General features: G+C 37.1%; 3 protein-coding genes and 1 pseudogene across 4 annotated transcripts; 2 read left to right on the top strand and 2 right to left on the bottom strand.

The window, feature by feature from the left end:
• Positions 1-243: 243 nt before the first annotated feature.
• LOC111784434 (Calcineurin-like metallo-phosphoesterase superfamily protein) lies at positions 244-6,735 on the top strand. Its single transcript, XM_023665144.2, has 4 exons — positions 244-657; positions 1,357-1,598; positions 2,393-3,967; positions 6,157-6,735. The coding sequence occupies exons 1-4, from the start codon at positions 354-356 to the stop codon at positions 6,274-6,276; spliced, it is 2,241 nt and encodes a 746-aa protein (XP_023520912.2). The 5' UTR covers positions 244-353; the 3' UTR covers positions 6,277-6,735.
• Positions 6,736-9,060: 2,325 nt separating this feature from the next.
• On the top strand, positions 9,061-13,013 carry LOC111784435 (chromatin assembly factor 1 subunit FAS1-like; annotated as a pseudogene). Its single transcript, XR_015422842.1, has 7 exons — positions 9,061-9,200; positions 9,312-9,806; positions 9,903-10,002; positions 11,052-11,199; positions 11,262-11,385; positions 11,476-12,241; positions 12,452-13,013. The product of XR_015422842.1 is annotated as a chromatin assembly factor 1 subunit FAS1-like (transcript).
• Positions 13,014-13,176: 163 nt separating this feature from the next.
• Positions 13,177-13,915, bottom strand: LOC111784439 (uncharacterized). The gene has a single exon (XM_023665147.2). The coding sequence runs from the start codon at positions 13,819-13,821 to the stop codon at positions 13,264-13,266; it is 558 nt and encodes a 185-aa protein (XP_023520915.2). The 5' UTR covers positions 13,822-13,915; the 3' UTR covers positions 13,177-13,263.
• A 1,416-nt stretch (positions 13,916-15,331) lies between these two features.
• On the bottom strand, positions 15,332-19,893 carry LOC111784436 (stearoyl-[acyl-carrier-protein] 9-desaturase, chloroplastic). Its single transcript, XM_087128520.1, has 3 exons — positions 19,665-19,893; positions 16,773-17,277; positions 15,332-16,225 (listed from the first exon to the last, which is right to left on the bottom strand). The coding sequence occupies exons 1-3, from the start codon at positions 19,781-19,783 to the stop codon at positions 15,665-15,667; spliced, it is 1,185 nt and encodes a 394-aa protein (XP_086984646.1). The 5' UTR covers positions 19,784-19,893; the 3' UTR covers positions 15,332-15,664.
• Between the last annotated feature and the right edge of the window lie 212 nt (positions 19,894-20,105).

The following is a 20,105-nucleotide window of genomic DNA, read 5'->3' as shown; positions in this document are numbered from 1 at the left end:
GCGTGTTTAGCTCGATAAAGCCAGACCTAGGGGTACGTATACGAGCGCGCCTACTAGTTCCATGTGTGCATGCGTGGGCCGTGTGTGGGGAAGTACCAACATCCAACCCTACCTAAACTGGAAAGAGGAAAAAATATCTTATAGACTCGGGCTTACGAGCTACATTATTTTAGTGTCTCGATATTTTTTAAAGTTTAGACGGTGGAAGAAGAAAAAATATGGTCTAGTTTTATAATATTTAAAAAGAGAGGGGTGGGTGGGTCGAAGTCTAGTTTCCCTCCTAGCTTTACTAAGCCTCCAAATAAGATCTCCTTGCCGGAATTATGAGTTTTGAAGACTGAAGGAGCGAAATTATGCCGAAGAGAGGAGGAAGTATGAACATCTTTGTTTTGATATTACTTTGCTTCGCCGTTCCCTCTCTCCAAGCAAGAGATGAAGAAACGGGCGGATTCTCTCATTCGAAACCCAATTATTGGAACAACAGGAAAATCGTGGAGGCGAAGGGAGCACCTGAATCTGTAATTTGGGTGGTTCAGCTCTCTGATCTCCATTTCAGTGTTCACCATCCGTATAGAGCTCTCCAATTCAGGGATTTCGTGGGGCCTGCTCTTGCCATGATCAATCCTTCTCTGGTTCTTATCACGGGTGATCTTACAGGTTCCGCTCTCTCTCTTTTTTTTGATTTTATGTCGAATTAGCTCATTCTTGTTCTTTTAACTGCATGATGTGCATATAATCAGATGTTTTTGTCTTAAAACGTTCTGCTATTTGTTTGATTTTTGTAAATTATTCATAGTATTATACCTCTAGAGGCCATACGTGGTGCCTGGACATCAGATTGTGGAAAATCATAATTTTCAATTGCTTTCATTGGAAATTTTCTTGCCCTTTCTTCTGGTTGATTTCTGTCTTTTGATGATGGCTAAACATAACAAGCGTTCTGGGTCCTTGTGATAACTTGTTTTGCTCTAGAGCAAAAGCAACATACGTTGAATGTTCTGTGAGTTGCAGCAGAATGCCTTTTCATTTGAATCATTTTTGGCAATTAGAGGTGGTGAATTGTACAAGGGCTCAAAAGTAATAAAAAAAAGTTAAAACTTATCTGAAAAAATTATAGCCCTTAATGTGGATACATGAGCTTCTTACAATTCTTTTGTTATAATTGTTGTTGTTGTTGTTGTTGTTGTTATTTGTGGCAAAAATTAGGGCTAATGAATATGGACTCTAGCTATGCTATTAACATTGCCAACCCTTCCAAGTCTAGAACCTTGATCTTTCTAATACTTAGTGTAGAAGTCATAAACGATGTCCAAACGAAAAAATTATAACCCTTGAGGCTGTTCTTGTATTTATCAGATGGAAAAAGCAAGGACTTGTTAACCATGATACAAATTGAGGAGGAATGGATGGAATATCAAAATGTAATGGAAGAGGTTATAACAAGAAGTGGACTAGACAAAAGCATCTTCTTTGACCTTAGAGGAAATCATGATAAATTTGGTGTTCCATCCGTTGGTGGTTCATTTGATTACTTTTCAAACTATAGCATCAGTGGACAGCTGGGCAGAAATGCAAATGTGTTTAGTGTCACTGCTCAGGTTAGTTATTATCTTTTGATGAGGTATGTGGTGAGTACATGTACTTGTAATATCATGGTTCTAATATCGTCCTCCTTTTATAGCCTGAGGAGAATACGTCCTCTCAGGTCTTAGTTATGGAAAAACTATTTAGATCGGAAAGCCCCATCGAATGATTGAACTCTCTTTTCCAAGCACATGAAATATTTGACCTTCCAACATCCCCTAGTATCCTATAAACCTATTTCAGAAGAATGTTTAAATTTTACTATGGCATGTTAGATAATCCTGTGGTAATCTCTCTTCCAAAAAAAAAAAAATCCCAAAATAACAAATTAATGTTTTTCAAGCAAACTACCATGTCTATTTATGGAATATTTTGGTATAGAAATATGCTACTTTTTTCGTTGTCCTTTTAAGTTGAATTTTTTGGGGATGAGCAGTTGAACTGTCCATGAAATTTGGACAATCACGTTCGAGAAGTAAAAGGTTTACTTTTTTTCTTTCTTTTGGGTTAATCGGGATTTGATTATCCTCATCATTTGAACTGGAAATTAATGAACCTAACTTGGTACAAATGCAATATGGAGTCGTTCATGCAACATGGCTCTTCTTGGGTTCTTATTTATTTATTTGTTCCCATTTATTCTTCCATTGCGTTGGGTCTTTAGTATATAACACACACACACACACACACACACACATTTATGCAGAGGTTCATGTGAAATTTTGCAAGGGCAAATACCTGCCATTGGCTACTTGACTACTTGACTAAAGAGCAGCTCATTAATAGATTATTTTGTTTCATCATTCAGGCTGGTCAACATAAGTACCTTTTTGTTGGATTTGACAGCACCATGTCCGTTGGTTTGAGAGGCCCATCAAATGTCTTTGGGCATCCAACTGATCAGCTATTAACTGACTTAGATTTGGAACTCTCTCAATGGGATTCATTGACAACTGATCCAGTAACTAAGGTTTCTTTTGGGCATTTTCCTCTCTCATTCTCAGCTTCCTCCCTCTCAGGAAAGAGTCTGAGAGATATATTTTTGAAACATTCTTTATCAGCTTACTTATGCGGGCATCTCCATACAAGGTTTGGCAAAAATTTGAAGAGGCATCATCATTCAAATTCTAGTTTTTTGTCACAGAAGTTTTTCCAGTTTAATGTGCACCAAATATCTTCTGGAAATATTACCAACTGTTCGGTTAAAGTTCCACCAGTTCAAGAATTCTGGGAGTGGGAGATGGGTGACTGGAGAAAGAGTAGGGCCATGCGAATTTTGGCCATTGATCGTGGTCACGTGTCATATGTTGACATTGACTTCAAGACTGAAAGTAATAAAACTATTTTGTTGCCTACATTTCCATTAGATTCACGCTTCATGTCAAGATCTTCGTTAGCTTATGAATATAAATGCCATGAGATGGCCACTTCAGCTTATGAGATGATAAGAGCACTTGTTTTTTCTATTTCTCCTATTGTATCTGTGGAGGCTAGAATATATGACTCTAATCCTGGAACTCTCAGTTTGATCCTACAAGCACCTATGAGTAGAACACGTGTAGATAACATCTCAAGAGGAGATCTTTACACCGCTCCATGGAATTACAAAGCCTTTGAAGACCCATCTCCTGATAGATATTATCTGCAAATAGAAGCAACTGACATTGCAGGAAGGTCAACTTTATCTGAATTGAGGCCATTTTCTGTCAATGGTCTCACTGCAAAAGTGTCTTGGACATGGAATGAGTTCAGGGTTATGGGAGTTCAATGGGCAGCCCTATATTTCCCTGTACTCTGGTCAGCTCTGTTTATCATGCTCTCAATGCTTATTCTTCCAAAAGTGATTCTTATTTTACCAAAGAAGCAATACACTTACAACAATTTCAAGGTGAATAAAAGCTTCCTAAATGGCATGGCATGGGTTATACAGGAGATTAGCAAGGTTCCCATGTTATGGCTCTGCATAGTAGGTTACTTAATCTACCTTATGGCATTTCCATGGTTTATTGGGAAAGTCTTCACAGATGGAAAGGACTGGGGATACATGACCTGTATGGGATGGGTAGTCAAAACTTCAAATGAAACGAACAAACATAGATATATTGGTTCTCCAGATATCCTGGTTGTGGTTCTTTCCCATCTTCTGTTTGTGGTTTACCCTGCTATTTTCATCATGGTTGCTTTTGCTGTTGAAAGAGGAGTCTATGGGTACCATTTCATCTCTCTTTTAGCAAAGAAAGAAGATGATTATGACTACAATAATAAGAGGCGTGAATCATTTGACTTGACAAGCAATGTGAGGCTTAGTGTTTGGTTTAAATGGAGGTGGATTCGGAAAGTTCTTCTGATCATTTGTGCAGTATTGTGTTGGAAGCATTTTTTGGTAAGTCGTTATCAAATAATCTTTTCCTTAATCGTTATTATACTTCTGCAAAAATTTTAGCTTTTCTTGAAATAAAAAATAAATGCTTTATGAGATGCTATCTATTAGAATTATTATCTAGTTTTCTGAATGTCAATTACTTGCACCAAAATTAATCCGATATAATCATGGTATGGCTTAAGAGTCGGATATTTATTTCTAGCATGTCTCTTTCGAAATTCTCTCTGGATCTAAAAATAGTTGCAAGCTAAAAAAGTGAAACAAAATGGAAATTGTGAGTTCTCTCAAGTATTTGTTCTTGTTTGGTGCATATCACCATTACATAGGATTTTTCTGGCATGGCTCCTTGTTATAAAATAGTGTTTATATTAGTTATCCACTTTACTACCAACAGATTGGTTTAAGAGATAGGTAAAATTCAAACAATCTAGTTTAGTTCACTCATGTTTCAAGGCAGAAATTATGATTACTGCAGTTTCTGTGAAGTTATTGCTTAAATCATTAAAGTTTTATAGTAATGTTGAGGAAACTTTGAAGAACCTGAGGTTGACAGTGAGATGAGGCTAGCTCAGAGAAATGTCATGAATGAGAAGTGACGGAAAGTTAGTAAGACGCTCTTCAAAATTATCATGCAGTCGAAAGGTCAGTATTTGAGCAGATATTGAAGGTTGAAACTTGATAACAAGCTTGAGAATTTAAGGCCAATGGTTATCCAAGTATACTAGAGAAGGATAATAACGAGGGTGCTTAGAATACAAGTCCGTTCGTTAGCTAGTGGACCCACTTTTAGTTGGATGATATGACTTAATAACATTAGTTCCTACACGATGTTTGGTCCCTCGCTAAATTCTATGTTTCTTTTCGGATTTTGGTGACCAAGTCTTTTTGTACCATTAGAGCCCCTTTTTGTAATTTATTGTTTGGCTCCCATTTTTTGTGGGTTTCCTTTTTATATGGTCTTTTATTCTTTCATTTTTTTTATCCATGAAGGTTCGGTGTATCATATAAAAAGACTTAATAACATTAGATGGTACAAAATTAGAATCAGTCGAGGAGATAGAACCCGATTTTGAAGGACAAATAAATGATGGGTAACCCCTTTTTGTGGGGTCCTGTAGACTGTTTAGAACTGTGTTTGACAAAGATTCCACTGTTAGCTTGTGTAGAATCTAAATTTAAGGAATGTCACCAATTTGGAGGTTGTGAGTGGGCTGCTCTCTTGAACAAACTACACAACTTCAGATCGAATAGTAGCGAAATTTTGAAGGTATGGCTTCTGGAAAATCGATGGCTCTTTCTCGGTCAAATCTTTCGCTCCTTGGCTTATTGTGAAGCAGGCGGCTTTGGATAACCAGAAATCGAACATTATATAGCAAGCCACATTCCCCAAAATGGTCAAGGTTTTCTTGTGGATCTTCTCTTTTGAGAGGTTGAATACGTGCCATACAATCCAAAGAATTCTCGAAATTCCACCTTCTCTTTACTGGTGTTTTCTTTTCTTTTCTTCTTCTTCTTTTTTTTTTTTTTTTTTTTTTTTTTTTTTTTTTTTTTTTTGTAAAAACAATGGGGAATCATTGATGCATATCTTTTTCTTGTGCTCGTTCACTCCTAGTTGTTGGGTTAGGCTGTTTAGTTTGTTCAATATTCTGTGGTGTTGGCCTAACAAAACCACGGATGACCTCCTTCAACTTATCAAAGACCCTCATTTTAAAGCTCAGGTGAAAATCCTTTGGTCCAAATTCCAGATTTTTCATGGTCAAGAAACGAACAGTGATGTCTTTTGGTTATTCTTTTTGCTTCTACCTTGAGAATGAAAAAGTCCTCATCCTCACCTGCAGCAAGAGCAAGGACTGAGTTTTCTTTCTCTTTGTTCCCTGAGCTTGAAACCAACGGCCCTGGACAAATTCCTTATTGTGCAAATCGGAGAAAGGTACTCAAAAAAAGGTGTGTGATCGAGTCAATGTGCTTTCTTGGTGGATCACCATCTTTGATGCTTTCTTCTGTGTGGTAGGAATACAAGGCAATAAACTACTTTTGATTAACGCCATAAAATGAAAATTGTAGAAAGGTTATTGATAGATATTCCAAGTCATTTTAAGCCTATACTTTTGTTTCCATTACCACCTTTTAAGGCCATTAGATTCTGGACTTATAATACTGTTTACCAATTCTTGGTGTTTTTATCACAGAATTGCAGGGCTGTAATGAAGGCTTATGAGATGAATCCATTTCTCCACTGTCCTATGTACTGCTTCGTAACACCATTGTTGTTGGGTTATGTTGCTTACCATACCAGAGGCATCCACTGAGCATTGGCCGCACTTCTTACTCTCAACTTTTAGTCGGCTTGAAGTATTTTCTGCACGAGAAGCAAGATCAGATACTAACAAATGTGCCTTTTCTGACATGATGGGGAACAGCAATTTAAAAAGAACATAATTCTTGCTTGAAGTCCAATGATATGCCCATTATGTTGCAGAACACAGGCCGAAAGCAAAGACTACCCTCTGTAAGATTTTGCTGTATGTCTCTTTTTATATAGTCTGCTCCATAAACATATCTCTCGTCCTCTGAATTATTGAAAACTATAGGTTCATTTGGAAGTTCTGTTATGATGGCAGAGATTATTGCGTACTTGAAATCATTGTATATAATCTACTATCCACAATGTTGAGATCTTAGATAGAGACAATTTCAATTGTTCTGAAAATAATAAGTCATCATGTTTAGAAAACATTAGCCATTTGAATATATTCCAATTGCGTAGATATGAAGTGTTTCTTACAACTTTAGTTTAGTAGTATGAGGGCATAAGAATGTTATGAATATATACTCATTGGTAAGTTCTTGTAGCATACTGAACATTCATTATTAGCTGCACAACACTTCAAATTCTCATATTGATTAAGAAAAGGGGAAGATGTGTATAGTATACACAAGTTTAGGACAATGCCTTTTCATTGCATTTGGTTTTTGAGAGGAAATAAACAACAACCCCTTACAAAATGGTATAAGAGTCGTGTGGGGTTGTGATGGTAGAAGACCATTCTTGGGGGGCCATGTTAGATGGCCAAGAGAATTAGACCATCAAGCTAAAGAGCATGGGAGTTTAGGAATTGGGAATATATGATAGCATGCAACAAGGCTCTTTTGGAAAAATGGTTATGGTAGTTTCATTAGGAGTTCATTTCCTTTTTAGTTGTTTCTGATAAGGAGAATGTTTTGGCTCAACCCATGTCCTCTCCTTCATTAGTTTTTAGTCGAGCCTTATCGGATAGGAAAAGGTTCGATATTATCGATCTTCTATAATACTTGATAAGTTTTTAAAAAAAAGTAAATACAAACGTAAACACTTACAAGATAAAGTAGATCCAAAAGTGTTTCAACCTAGAAAATGTGTCAATCAAATCCAAATTCACTGCTAGTAGATATTGTCGTATTTATGCTTTTCCTTTTGGACTTTTCCTCACGATTTTAAAAACGTGTTTGCTAAGGAGAGGTTTTCACACTCTTAATGTTTCGTTTTTCTTCTCAACCGATGTGAGATCTCACAATTGCTCGACTAGGTGAAATGTATTTAGCGATGACTGCCCGTTTTAACCTATATTTTACTCTTTTGAGTTCTATATGATTTCAATAGAGTTGATTAAACTGTGCTTGCAACATTCCATAATCAATACCCTTAAATCGAGAGTCAAGTTCAACACCTATTAACTTTAAGTATCCAAATAATCAAAGCACATATATCTATCGTTAATCGGGTAGTTAACATTTTAAATCTACAATGCATTTGGTCCAACTTTGATTCATTTAGAATTAAACAAAAAAAATCAACTGTTAAGCAATCATACAATCATACTTTTGATGTAAACAATATGAAGAAAGTTATACGAGTTACTCCGTCTTTGGTACTATTATTTAGCAATGAGACCTCACGAACTTATAAATTATAAGTTCTAATGATGCAAAGTTAATTAATTAAACTCTCTAGTTAATCAATTTTCATTCATTAGCTATAAGTTACTCTATTATAGACCTAAAGTTGCAAAGTCAATTGCTTTTCTAGTACAATTACGTCTTATACCTAAAGTACCATTGTTTTTTTAATGAACAATTTATTTATAATCTAGCAATAAACTTTGTCCCTCTCGAGCCAATGAGAGGGCAATACCCATTTGTTTACTTTACGTGGGAGGACCGAATTTCATTACATAAGATTATGTTTTAAACTCTTTGTTTGATCCAGTCCCAAAAAAACATATAGTTCATGAATAAAATTTGATTGATTAACTTATAACCTTATTAAATAAAATCTAGTCTAGATTATCAAAATTACCGGTGACTTTTTCTATTATCTAAAAAAAATATATTTTTATTTTTCAAAAATTTCCATTAAATTTTTGCAAACATCTCAAAAATACCCTCTAATAACTTGTTTAACTGTTTCCTACGTTTTTTACCCTCTCGAACCTGTTTTGACCTTATTGAGGACATTTGAGGTCAGTAAGACTCTTGTTTACTCAATTATGTATAGTCTTAAGATAAATATTGGGGGTAATCACTATGCTTAGCTAAACTAAGTTTAATATTATGTCTAAAAATGTGATATGAGTATGTATAGGTTGAGTTGAACATCGAATGACAATCTCGGAACAACTATAAAATAGTTAGGGATCTTAGCCGAGGTCAAACAAGTAAGCGAACTTACTGTTGGAATTACAAGAATGGTATAATGTATGATGACGCATGCCCCGTGACCCTTACATGCGTCATAATATTATACTTTGTAATTCATGGCTACATGGCCTTCTTGTCCACACTGATAACATGCTCTCATGCAGACCATTGCATCGAGACCTCTCATCCTCCCTAATCTCATATCGGCCTAGTTGTTGACCACGTCTAGGATCCCTGTGATATCTGTCAAGTCGTGCTATGATCGGATAGGGAGTTGATCATGAGGATCAATCTGGTAGGGAGTAATTTCAAATTTATGTATATTTTTTATTAAATAAATTTGAGGCTTTACCACCAATAATTACTTTTAAATTTAAAAATAACGTATAAATTGGAAACAGAATTTGGTTTGGTGTAGAGGTCCGCCATATAGAACCCCATCGTGCCAAGCAACGCCAATTTCGTTTGGCGGGAAAAATCAGTTTTCTCAAGAACAATCGATCCTGCAGCATTTCTGGACCAAGAACTCGATCATCATCCTTCAAATTTCTTCAAGGTAATTGCCAAGTATACTCATCCTTCAAATTTCTGGACCAAGAACTTTTCGAATTTTGTTTTCCCTCTTTCACATTTCAATCTTTTGTTCTTGCTCTGTCTCAACCCTCAGGGTTTCAAATTTTTGGAGTCTAGTTTATTATTATAGGATACTAATACTACGGTAGTGGTGATGGACGTGGATGAGAATTCGGAAAATTCGAGTACGGATGGCCAAAATCGGCCACGGATGGTCCAGAAGCGGGAGAGGAACCGCACGGAAATGGACAGTTTGGAAAAGGCAGAGAGAGAGGCGAGGATCGAGGTTCTTCAGAAGGAGATGGACAGCTTGTTTAAGTATTACGACGAAGTTAAGAGTCAGAAAGTGGATATTGATTTAGACCAATGTAGCTCTTCCATTTCGATTGTTTTCGCTCTTATGGAAGAGAGTGAACTACCTTTGTCGATGCTTCTTGATGAGATTTACGAGAAGATGAAGAATATACACGATGGCGATTTCGTGAAAGTTTCTATTCGTACTTTTGGTCGGAGGGTCAACTATGGCTTGCCCAACGGCGATAAAGATGTTATGGAAGACATCTCTGAAGAGTGTCTATGGTGTTGGGAGGTACGTTTATTATACCCATCTCTCATCTTCCCAACACTATTTATTTATATCTGATAGTTTTGTGCTTCATGATGATCTTCCTCATTAATTTTAAAGATCCCTGACCTAACGTTGATGCCAAAGTACATCCGTGGAATCTTGAGCAATCGTCGTACATGTCGGAGAAAGATTCACGAGAGGATCACTGCACTTTTGGGTAGGCACTTCTATTTTGTTTTCTATCTTCTTTTGGTTTTGGGGTCAATATGTGATCTGGGAAATATGCCTAATTTAGTGTCTTTAATTGCTGTTTTCAAGCATAAGCAATGTTTCTTTTCACTGCCTATTAGTCCTGGAACTCTTTTAGCTGTGTTAAGTTTGATTACTTTATGGTGTTGGGGTGCTGTAACTTGTAAAGGATCTTTACCCAGTTTCATGTAAAGGATGTTTTAGGGAATGTTGAAAGGAGATGGCTATTGAAAAGGAAATGTGTATTGGAATTAGAACAGACAAGGGCTTTCTCTCACCAAATAGTTTTACAAAATCAAGAAATCATCAAGAACAGAAGTTTTAAGAGTGCAATCTATAAAAAAGAAAGGAGTGCCTATGCACTATAAACTTGTTGCTTGTATAAAATAAATACACTATTTCTTATAATTTCGTTTCTCCTTGATTTTAAAATCTTTTTCTTTTCTGGGGTTGGTTATTTTAATGGTTTGATTCTGGAGTTTTTGGTCTATTTTTCCTCCGTTGTTAATCTCTGATGAAATCCATATCCCTTGTATAGGAATAATTATGCCCTTGTATGCCTTGTATAGGAATACTTATGCCTTTGTATAGGCTTGCAGCTACTAAATGAAATCCATATGCTAAGCCTTTACAGTCGAGTCAAATAGGAGTGAGACCGAGTTTATAATGAAAGAATAAATAGGTTCAATCAAGTTATGAATGAGTGAAGTTCGTAAACTATCATTAATCTTTCTCTTTCTGAGTCTTTACTTTGCAGTATTGAAGGAGAAAGAAGAACCAAAAGACACGATAACTGAATTTACCTCTGAAAGAATAACGAATAAGAAAAGAGACCAACGAATAAGAAAAGAGACCGTAAAATAGTTCAATCAGTCGAATTCATCCTAAAATCCTGGAAAAGAAGTAGAATTCTTCCTAAAATCATTTTCTTTTCTGGGCTTATTTTAATGGTTTGATTCTGGAGTGTTTAGTCTATTTTTCCTCCGTTGTTAATCTCTGATGTATGTCTTATTTCAGCAATGCAGTCAGCACTTCGTAGGTTAGAGACTGATCAGACTGGCATTCGAGAGCTTACTAAGGCATCAGAAGAACTTGTTAAAGTGTTTGATGAAGCCAATATCCGTTTATTAATGGATGGGTTGTCGCAGAAGATTACTACTGAAATGTATGAGCTTTTATCATCTTATTCCTATATATTGCTTGTTTAATGTTAACTTCTTATTTTAGGACTGAGAAGGAAGTAGAACGAGAAGAGAAGCTAATGGTCAAACAAATAAAGAGAAATCAGCGGGAGGCTGAAAAGGAGAAACAGAGAACAGAGAAGGAACAAAAAAAGGAAAGGTTGCAAAGGGTAAGAAGAACTTATGTGATTCAAAATTTGATTGTCTTTCTGCTCTTGGGCTTTTCAAGTGACTTTCCTGCACAATTCATTTAAAATCAGGAAAGGGAGTTAAAAGTGAAAGAAAGGGAAGAAAAACGTCAAAAAAAAAAAGAGATTGACGCTGAAAAAGAACAACGTCGCAAAGAGAAGGAAGAAGCTGAACATAAACATCATATTTCTTTACTGAACCAAGCTTCCTTCATGAATCGTTTCCTTAGAGGAAATTCATCAAGTCCGTCGCCAAAATAATCAATCAACAACTGAATTGACTACATCAGTTCCATTGCTGGAGGCTTGCACGCAGTTAATGGACTGCATACTTTCCTCAAGTGATGAGATGATTCTTGCTGATATCCGCATGTATTCATTTTCTTTATACGGTCATACATTTAAGAAATATTCTACTTTCAGGCGGCATTTGTCTTCTTGGCGCTCCATAGATCATTCAATTCGTTCAAGAGGAAAAAGCCATTGGGGCATTCGTCAGAAGCCAATGGCTGAAATACTTAAGGAGTGATGAATGTGTTTTAACATATTTATACTCAACCTTATTCTATTTCTTCTGAAGTATGCAAGTTTTCTTTCATATGAACTATTTTATTGAACTTGATGTGATGTTGCTGAGGAATGCATGTTTCTTAAGTCTGCGTATTACGATGTCTTGAATCTTTATAGTTTACATGCTTCTCTTGTACTTGTTAATATTTGATCCTTGACAATGACAATGTCTCATTTAACAGGTATCAGCTATTCAGTCCTGCTCACAGGGTATCTAAATTTGTTCCCCAATATACCAAATATCAGATTTTGTTTAAACCGACGGCAGGTTGGTGAATTGGTTCTAAATTTGACTCATAGATTTCAAAATTCTGATACATAGATGCTTTTAATAGTTGGTCACTCTATAGTTGTTTGTCTCTGATTCAGAACAAAATTTTGATTATGTTTGAGATTCTCAGTGATTATTTCAGTTTGTTCATTTTGATTCTGGTGTTCGATCTTACTTAACAGTATGCACGATCTTACATATATGCAGATTAAGAGGATATTACCCCAGAAGAAGAAAAAGTATTGAAAAAGGTACCTGTTCAGCCGTCCAAGATCACTTTTTACCAGCTTTTGTGTTCTATGATCCATTGTCTGTCCCCTTCCTTATATCTGTAAATCCTGTTGCTGATTGAACTCTGAAGTGTTTGAAAAGAGAAAGGACATAAAAACTTTGCAAAAGATGCAGAAGCTCATGGAAACTAGAGAAAAATGTTTTTAGCTCAAATGGGTATATATATATTATTGTTAGGAATCACGACTTTATTTTTAGGTCCTCTTCAGAGTGATATGATATTGTCTTTAAGTATAAGCTCTCATGGCTTTGCTTTGACTTCCCCAAAATGCCTCATACCAATAGAGATAGTATTCCTCATTTATAAACCCATGATCTTCCACTAAATTAACCAAGGTGAGACTCACTCCCAATAATCCTCAACATATATATCCGTCGAGCGACAAAAATTTAAAGATATACTCTTTTTGCATTCTCTATATTCTCGTATCCATACTTGAAGTCATCAATATAAACCTTTAGCCAATATTTTTCTTTGCGTTTTCTCTCTTCTATCCTTTGTGTTGTTCATCTAGATCGAGTGTGTGTGTTGTTGTGTGATGTTAAGACTTCGAAACTAAGCATAGTAGTTGGAAAAATGTTTGAAAAAGGTAAGGAATGGTATATTATATGATTACTCCCTCATAAATGATAGAGCGAACTAGGAAAGAACACATAGGAATGAATATGAATCAGAAATTGAATGAACAAGAAATGAAAAGCATGCAACGGAATACAAGGAAGTATTCCTAAACAGGGAAAGGCGGCGCCCATTTGGAATCTTCAAACTGCTGAACCTTCCCATTTGGAATCTTCAGATCCTCTCTACTTCCATTTCCTTCAACATACAAATAGTATTTCAACCAAAACGCAAGAACCAGGACGATCCACTCCAGACAGAAGATCAAGCCGCTCAATCCGCCGCTCAATTTCAGAATCACAGTTCCGCTTTCCTCCCGGACGTACGATTTCAGTTCGCCAAGGAAGTTGGCTGTTCTGGTGTAGACCAGGACCGTGAGGGAGCCTTGGAAGATGGCGGTGAGGACGGTGAAGACCATGTGGACGCCGTACCAGCGGCCGGTGGCGGCAGAGGCCATGGCGCAGCCGGAGATAGCGCCGGCGATGGTGAATGCGTGGAGGAAGATGATGAAGAAACCGCAAACGGAAGGGAGGAGGCGGAGGGATAGGGTTAGGAAAATGCAGCTGGTGGCGGCGCCGAGGAGGACGTAGTTGCAGAGGAGGAAGAGATTGTGGATGTTGTAGTGAGCCCTAGAAATTGAGGTTGAAGAAGAAGTTGAAAGGCCCATTGGTGGAGAGAAGTGTGATTGAAAGCTTCGGATTTGTGCGATTAATGGAGAAAATTTTGGAGATTGAAGACTGTGAGATGAGGTTGGTGAAGAAGAAGGGGGAAGTTTATAGGGCTTTTCAAAGCTTTTGGGGGCAACGGTCATTTTCTTTTTTGGCTCATAATTGAAATGTTTTTTTGTCTCTTTATGTTTAAATTTTGAGGGACGTTACTCCAATTGGAATAAAATGGGGTTAACGGCTACTTATTTATTAATTTCTTGAGACCTTCCTAGTTTTATTATGTTGTGAAGATTACATACAATGGGCACTCAAGATGCCACAACAATGGCAACCTTGACTTCTAAGTGCCATACCACTCTATTTAGGTTAATAATCTATGTTGAAAATAATTCTCAAATGGGTCTATATCATTGTAGAAAAACATCTAGCAACAAGAATTTACAAATAGAAAATTACATTAGCATTATAGTGATATGAACATAAATCACCACTTCAAGATAGCGCCATGAAGCTGGGGCATAGTGTCACAATCATACTATGAAAACAATAGGTTATGACCCCCACGTGGAGATCGACAAGATGGTGATCTTTAAGTGACGTCCATTGGCCACACACAGAGGAAGACAGACAGGTGTTATGATGTGATCGAGGAGAACGGTGCATCATCCAACACACACAGAAAAGTGTGTTAAATTCAAGCTGAGGCATAAGCAAAGATTGGAGGCAACACACTCAGATAGGTATATGGGGCCGCTCTCTATCCATAAATGACTCGGCCTGGATAAGGATAGTTAATGTCTCGATACTATTCAGATGGATAAAAATTCGAGGTGTTCTGATGATGAAGATGACTCATGGGTTGATTCTCAATAAGCATGTCCGAGCAAGTAGCAAAGATTGACGATGTCTCAGGGCTTGGATAGCTCAGGAATCGTTGGCCATGTTGCAAAATCACAATGATGAGATAAAATGCAACATCGAACTTTAACTTAAAGTAGAGACAAGGTTGAGTTGTATGACTTGACCTACAATAAAGGCAAGTCGGCTAGTGTTGCAACAAGCAAACATGCATGCACGAACAATGTGTATAGTCGAACAAGCTTAGTTTTCATATGAGTTATGTTCGGTCGACGAAGGAGAATCTCCTGAAGTCCGACGAAGCCACAAAACTAGATAAAAATGGGGTCTAGATTTCCAATAAAGTTTGTCATAAGAATGTCAAAATTACGACACCAAAGTCCAGTCAATGCCAGCCATAGCCTCCTCAGCCCTTTAACTATACTTTGAAAAGCGACCTTTGAATGAGTCTGTTTGATGAACCCAACCATTCACTAAAGAGCAATCAATCCTAAATTTATAACTTGTAAAGCCCTACTTCTGTTTTTATCTTTCCATTTTTCAATATTTGTTTCTTTCATATCTTAACAAAACTTCTACGTAAACTGATAAACAAAACCATTACCTCTAAACCAAAACAAACAACATCAAAGTAGGAACGAGTGCTGGTGGTGGATAAAAGACAAAGCAACATTCAAGATTTTGCGCCATAATTTAAAGTTGGTTTGGTTATTACAAGAGATGAGGAGTACTAGGCATTCTATTTTGTGTACCACAAAATTTAAAACCAAGTCAATACTGATCCTTTTCTTCTAAAGCAATAAGGAACTGGATGGTGACATAGCTGTTGCATCTACCAGCAGCAGCAACAAGACAGTCTAATCCATACTTTTCTTCAGCAATTACGATTAGAAAGTGATATCTAAGTCGAAAACGCATCAGACTTGTACCTCATATGTTGTCAGAAAGGCCTCAGTCGAGTCCAGCCATGTAGTTCTGTTGCTCTTACACTTGTATTTCTCGGCCGAAGATCCAGCTAAATGGAACTCTTTGTGCTTGCTTGACTCTACTTTGAGCCCTCTCTTCCAGCCTTCTAATTCTTGGAGGCAACCCGCACACGAAGTCTTGTGCTTTGCGTCCCTCGCCTGAAAGACCTGTCAAATCCTCTATTTTCCATCTGCTGACGAGGAACTCAAGAATGTCAGCATAGTCTTTAGCAGTGTAAATTCCAAGCCGCTGAGCAACAGATGAGAAGTGCTCAAAAAGGTTGTCGTCTCGGCCATCATACATCAAATGGGCTGGCATTGAGATTTTTTTCTTCATCATGTCAGCTAAGGCCATAACTGTGCCATCAGGGTCGACCTCAAAAAGCTTCTCAACGATCTTGGTGTATGCAGTCTCGTGGCGTTTTTCATCAGATGCAATTATACCACATACCTGTGCCAGCTTAAAATCACCATGCTCCTTGGCTAGCCTCGCAGTGTTCCCATGGGAGATGAAAGTTGCCCTCTCTTGAAATGAGGTGTAGATGAAACCAAGGTATGGATTGTTTTCTGTCTTGGGATCCTAAAAGGCACAAAGACAAATAACAGCAAAGCATCTTATAATTAAACTATGATCCAGATAAATCAACTGTTTCAAACAAAATGTATACAAAAATATGACAATGAACTATTTCTAGCATTCATGATGGCAGCGAAGGTCATTATGTAGAAGCAGCAAGTTGCATCTACTCACAGTGACCCAGCATCCAATGTTCGATCAAATCTGATACTGTACAAACTTCAAAAGAGATCCAAGTACACAATTTTATAACCAAAAATACTTACAGATTGTTTAAACTCAGAATTCTAAGGGACCACAAGTTTCTAAGAACTTGGGTGCTACTTGAGAATGTTTTGGAAAATTGTTGCCTCCTTCAATGAAAACATGTTCAGTTGACGTAATAAAATTTGTTTTGTCCTAGATGTTTCCTAGTAAATTTTTAGGGATGACCACAGTACTTTGAATTGTGACTTCAAGCGCACAAAAATCTTTACTATTCAAGGGAAAAGGAATTGTTCCTAGAAACAAAAACAAAAACAAAACTATTTTTGAGAACAAGCAAACTAACCATTCCTGATCCAATGAGATACTGGATGGTCTTTTCAATTTGCTTCATATCGACTCGTCCGGACAGGTAAAGGTACTTATTCAGAAGGTCACCATGTCTATTCTCTTCGGCAGTCCAGGCCCTTGTCCATATTGCCCACGAGGTGAGGCTTGCACCGGTCTCATCACGAACACCATCAAGGGTGTTCAGCATTGTCTGGTAAGTTGGAAGTGCTTCTTCAGTGATCATGTCCCCAACCAACGTCACAAAATAGTCATCAGGAATATCCTTCGATCTCTCCCTTATTTCCTTGACTTGATCATAAAAACCATCAGATTCCGGGTCTGGGAGATAATCTTGAGGCTGCCAACAACTTTCCACAGGCTTTAGGTGAACCAATATGTTCTGTTCTGCCCAATCTTCTAATGATTTAAAGATCTCCATCTTTTGAGGTGGCATGGAATGAGTCACTTGGACATGCACTTCCCGGGGAGGGAAATATGGCTTTTTTGTTCCCTCTGTCGATCTGTAAAATAAAATAAACGAGGGTGCTAAGTCAGTCGCAGTTCTATATAATGCAGAAATTTTCTCTACAAGAACAACGAGAGACTCCTAACTCGGTCTCTTATGAGATTCTCTGAGTGCAGTTTTACAAGCAACTCCACTCAAGAAAATACAAGCTAATCCGGAATGAGCTACTGCAGACTGCTAAGATACCAAATTGAATGGAAATGTAGTGTGAAGAAGCCAACAGTTAGTCGAGAGCAACCATAGGACATGCCTTAATCCATAGATACAAACATAATAGAATCATAGAAAAGTCCCTCGCATTTGGAAGTGTTGCTGACTTAACATTTAGGTTTCGGCATAACAAAGCTTGCACTGTCTTTTTGCACTTATGCGCATAGTGCGCCATTGGTAATGATTCGACTACGGTGTCACAAATTCGCAAACTGATCCTAAGTAATCGTTGTTGTTCATTGGATTCCGGAGGTACTACTTCGTTAGGATTGGGAAATTGCTGCGATTCGTCCGATGAGTCTTTTTTCCTTCTTGCGAACCAGGGGAGCGTCGGGAGCCTAGAGGAGCGAAGCTCATTTTCCTTTCAGGGTAAAGCAGCACATAAAAAAGAGCTGCCCCGTAAAAAATCCGGTTCCTCCACAAACGAAGTTCAGAATCAACAAGGCTACGTAGAACGAGGGAGTGCACAACAGGGGCGCAGCCCCACTTTTTTGTTCATAGCGAGGGAGATCTCGAATGGGATTCTTCACGAAGTTCAAAAGAAAGGAATAAAATTGAGTTTCTCTATGACCTCCTCGTTTTGAGACATTATGACTTTGGGGTCGACCCAGGTCACAAAGAATGAATCCATAAATGGTTGTGATATATCCAACTATTTTGCATAATGTTCTAAAAGAGCCCCAAATACCCATTTCTATCTATGGAGAATAGTACACTAAATGCACCATAACAATCAGCTTTCCATATTTTTTCTTTAGATAAGGAAAACCCGTGGTGTGTTGCATAGAGAAAGAGAGGGAGAGGGGTTACTTCTATTATCTACAAGTGGCAAACGGGTATAGGGGCACTGGCAGATCAACTAAACTGACAACAACATCAATGTTTTAAAACTCCAAGATTCAGATACCAAATTTTAAGACTACAAGCTTATGTTTGCTTACGTATGAACATATTCAAAAGTAAAGCAAGCCACACGCTGAATACGCTGAATAATTAAGCTCATGCAAACGGTACTCAATTTGTATTCTCTTAATTTCTTAGTTTCTTTATTTTAGAAACGGTTTAAAAAGTACTAGCCAATTTTTAAGAACTTCAAAAAGTAATTTTAGAAATTATTTCTAAAATATGGCTAGAAAATTTAAGGGACAAGCCTAATTTTTAAAACATTCCAAAAAACTAGATAAAATGAAGGAATTAATAATAAAAAAACCCTGCAAGAATGCCTAATACAGCTTAATTTAATTTTGGTAACAACAAGGCAAGAATAAGAGCAATTTTCGAAATCCAAATATTACACTAGCACCATTATATGCGTCTGTGTGATTTTCAAATAGAACATACATTTAAGCAAACAATAAATCAAAATTCTTCTAAAGGAAATTATTGAAGACCACATCTCTCCACAATTCCACATCGTTATGAATGAGCAAAATGTAATTTTCAATTTTCTTTTTTGAAGGGACAAAGTTTAGAATGGAATTGAAAATTTAAAAGTCTTGAGAAAATATTGACAAATGCAAACATAATTGAAAGTATAATTAGGTTTATATAAATACAACTTGGACCACCAATAATACATATGTGTATAAATGTAACAAATATGTCTTCTTCTATCAAGATGACCTGACCCAAAAAAACAAAAAAAAAAAAAAAAAAAAAAAAACAAAAATCAAGGGAAAGAATCGATCCTTCTCAAATTTTTTTAGCAAGTATGAACGGAAATGAAAATTCACACATGCAATTATTAGAACAGAAACAGTTACAAGGAGTCGAGAACAATCGATGAAAAATGCCTCTTATTCAAACCAAAATTGCATCACATCAAGAAAAAGAGTGGATTCCATGACGTTGATAGTTGAGAAGCACAAAAACTCCCTAAAGCAACAGAAAAACCCCAAATCTTCCCTCTAAGTTACTTGATTTCCCAATTCAGGGACAGGCGGAGATTCCTAAGATCGCAATATCAACAGAAATAAGTCATTTCAGATTAGAATCCCTAACCATTCAGACACATAAAACATTAACACAGACCACAATTCATGGAAAAGGAAAGAAAAAACCGAACTCGAATCAGTAGGCAATAGCAAAACAGAATTGATCAAAATCGAGCGAGAGACAGTAAGCAACAGAGATTGATAAAGAGACGAATAGGGGGAAATGTTTGATACTGACTTGGAGAGAGAGTGGAGAGTGGAGGCCATGAGAAGAGTGGGAGATCTGCGACGGCGGTGGTGTCTGGAAGGGAGGGTGTGAGATGGGAACTTCACTGCGGGATTCAGCTGGAGAGCCATTACGATGAAGAAAGAATGGTGATGAGAGAGGATTGCTTGGAGAGAAATGGGAAGAAAGAATGGCGGAGAAAGAAAGGAAGTGGAAGAAGATGAAGATGAAGATGAAGATGAAGAAGGCGAAGCAGAAAGGGCGAGGCGTGGGTTTATAGTGTATTAAGTGTGTATGTGTATGCGGTCAACTACGAACTCCGCTTTTACCGAGAATCACGCTAAAACCTCTAAAATATGCTTTCATATAATCCCATTTATTTTCCTACATTTTAATTTCCTATTTACCACTCAATTTCAATTTTTTTTTTTTTTTTTTTTTTTTTTTTTTTTA

Source organism: Cucurbita pepo, chromosome 11, assembly GCF_057944985.1.
Source record: "Cucurbita pepo subsp. pepo isolate OVF chromosome 11, ASM5794498v1, whole genome shotgun sequence".
Classification (NCBI taxonomy): domain Eukaryota; kingdom Viridiplantae; phylum Streptophyta; class Magnoliopsida; order Cucurbitales; family Cucurbitaceae; genus Cucurbita; species Cucurbita pepo.
Note: the sequence above shows the minus strand (reverse complement) of the source record. Positions and strands in the feature narration are given on the sequence as shown.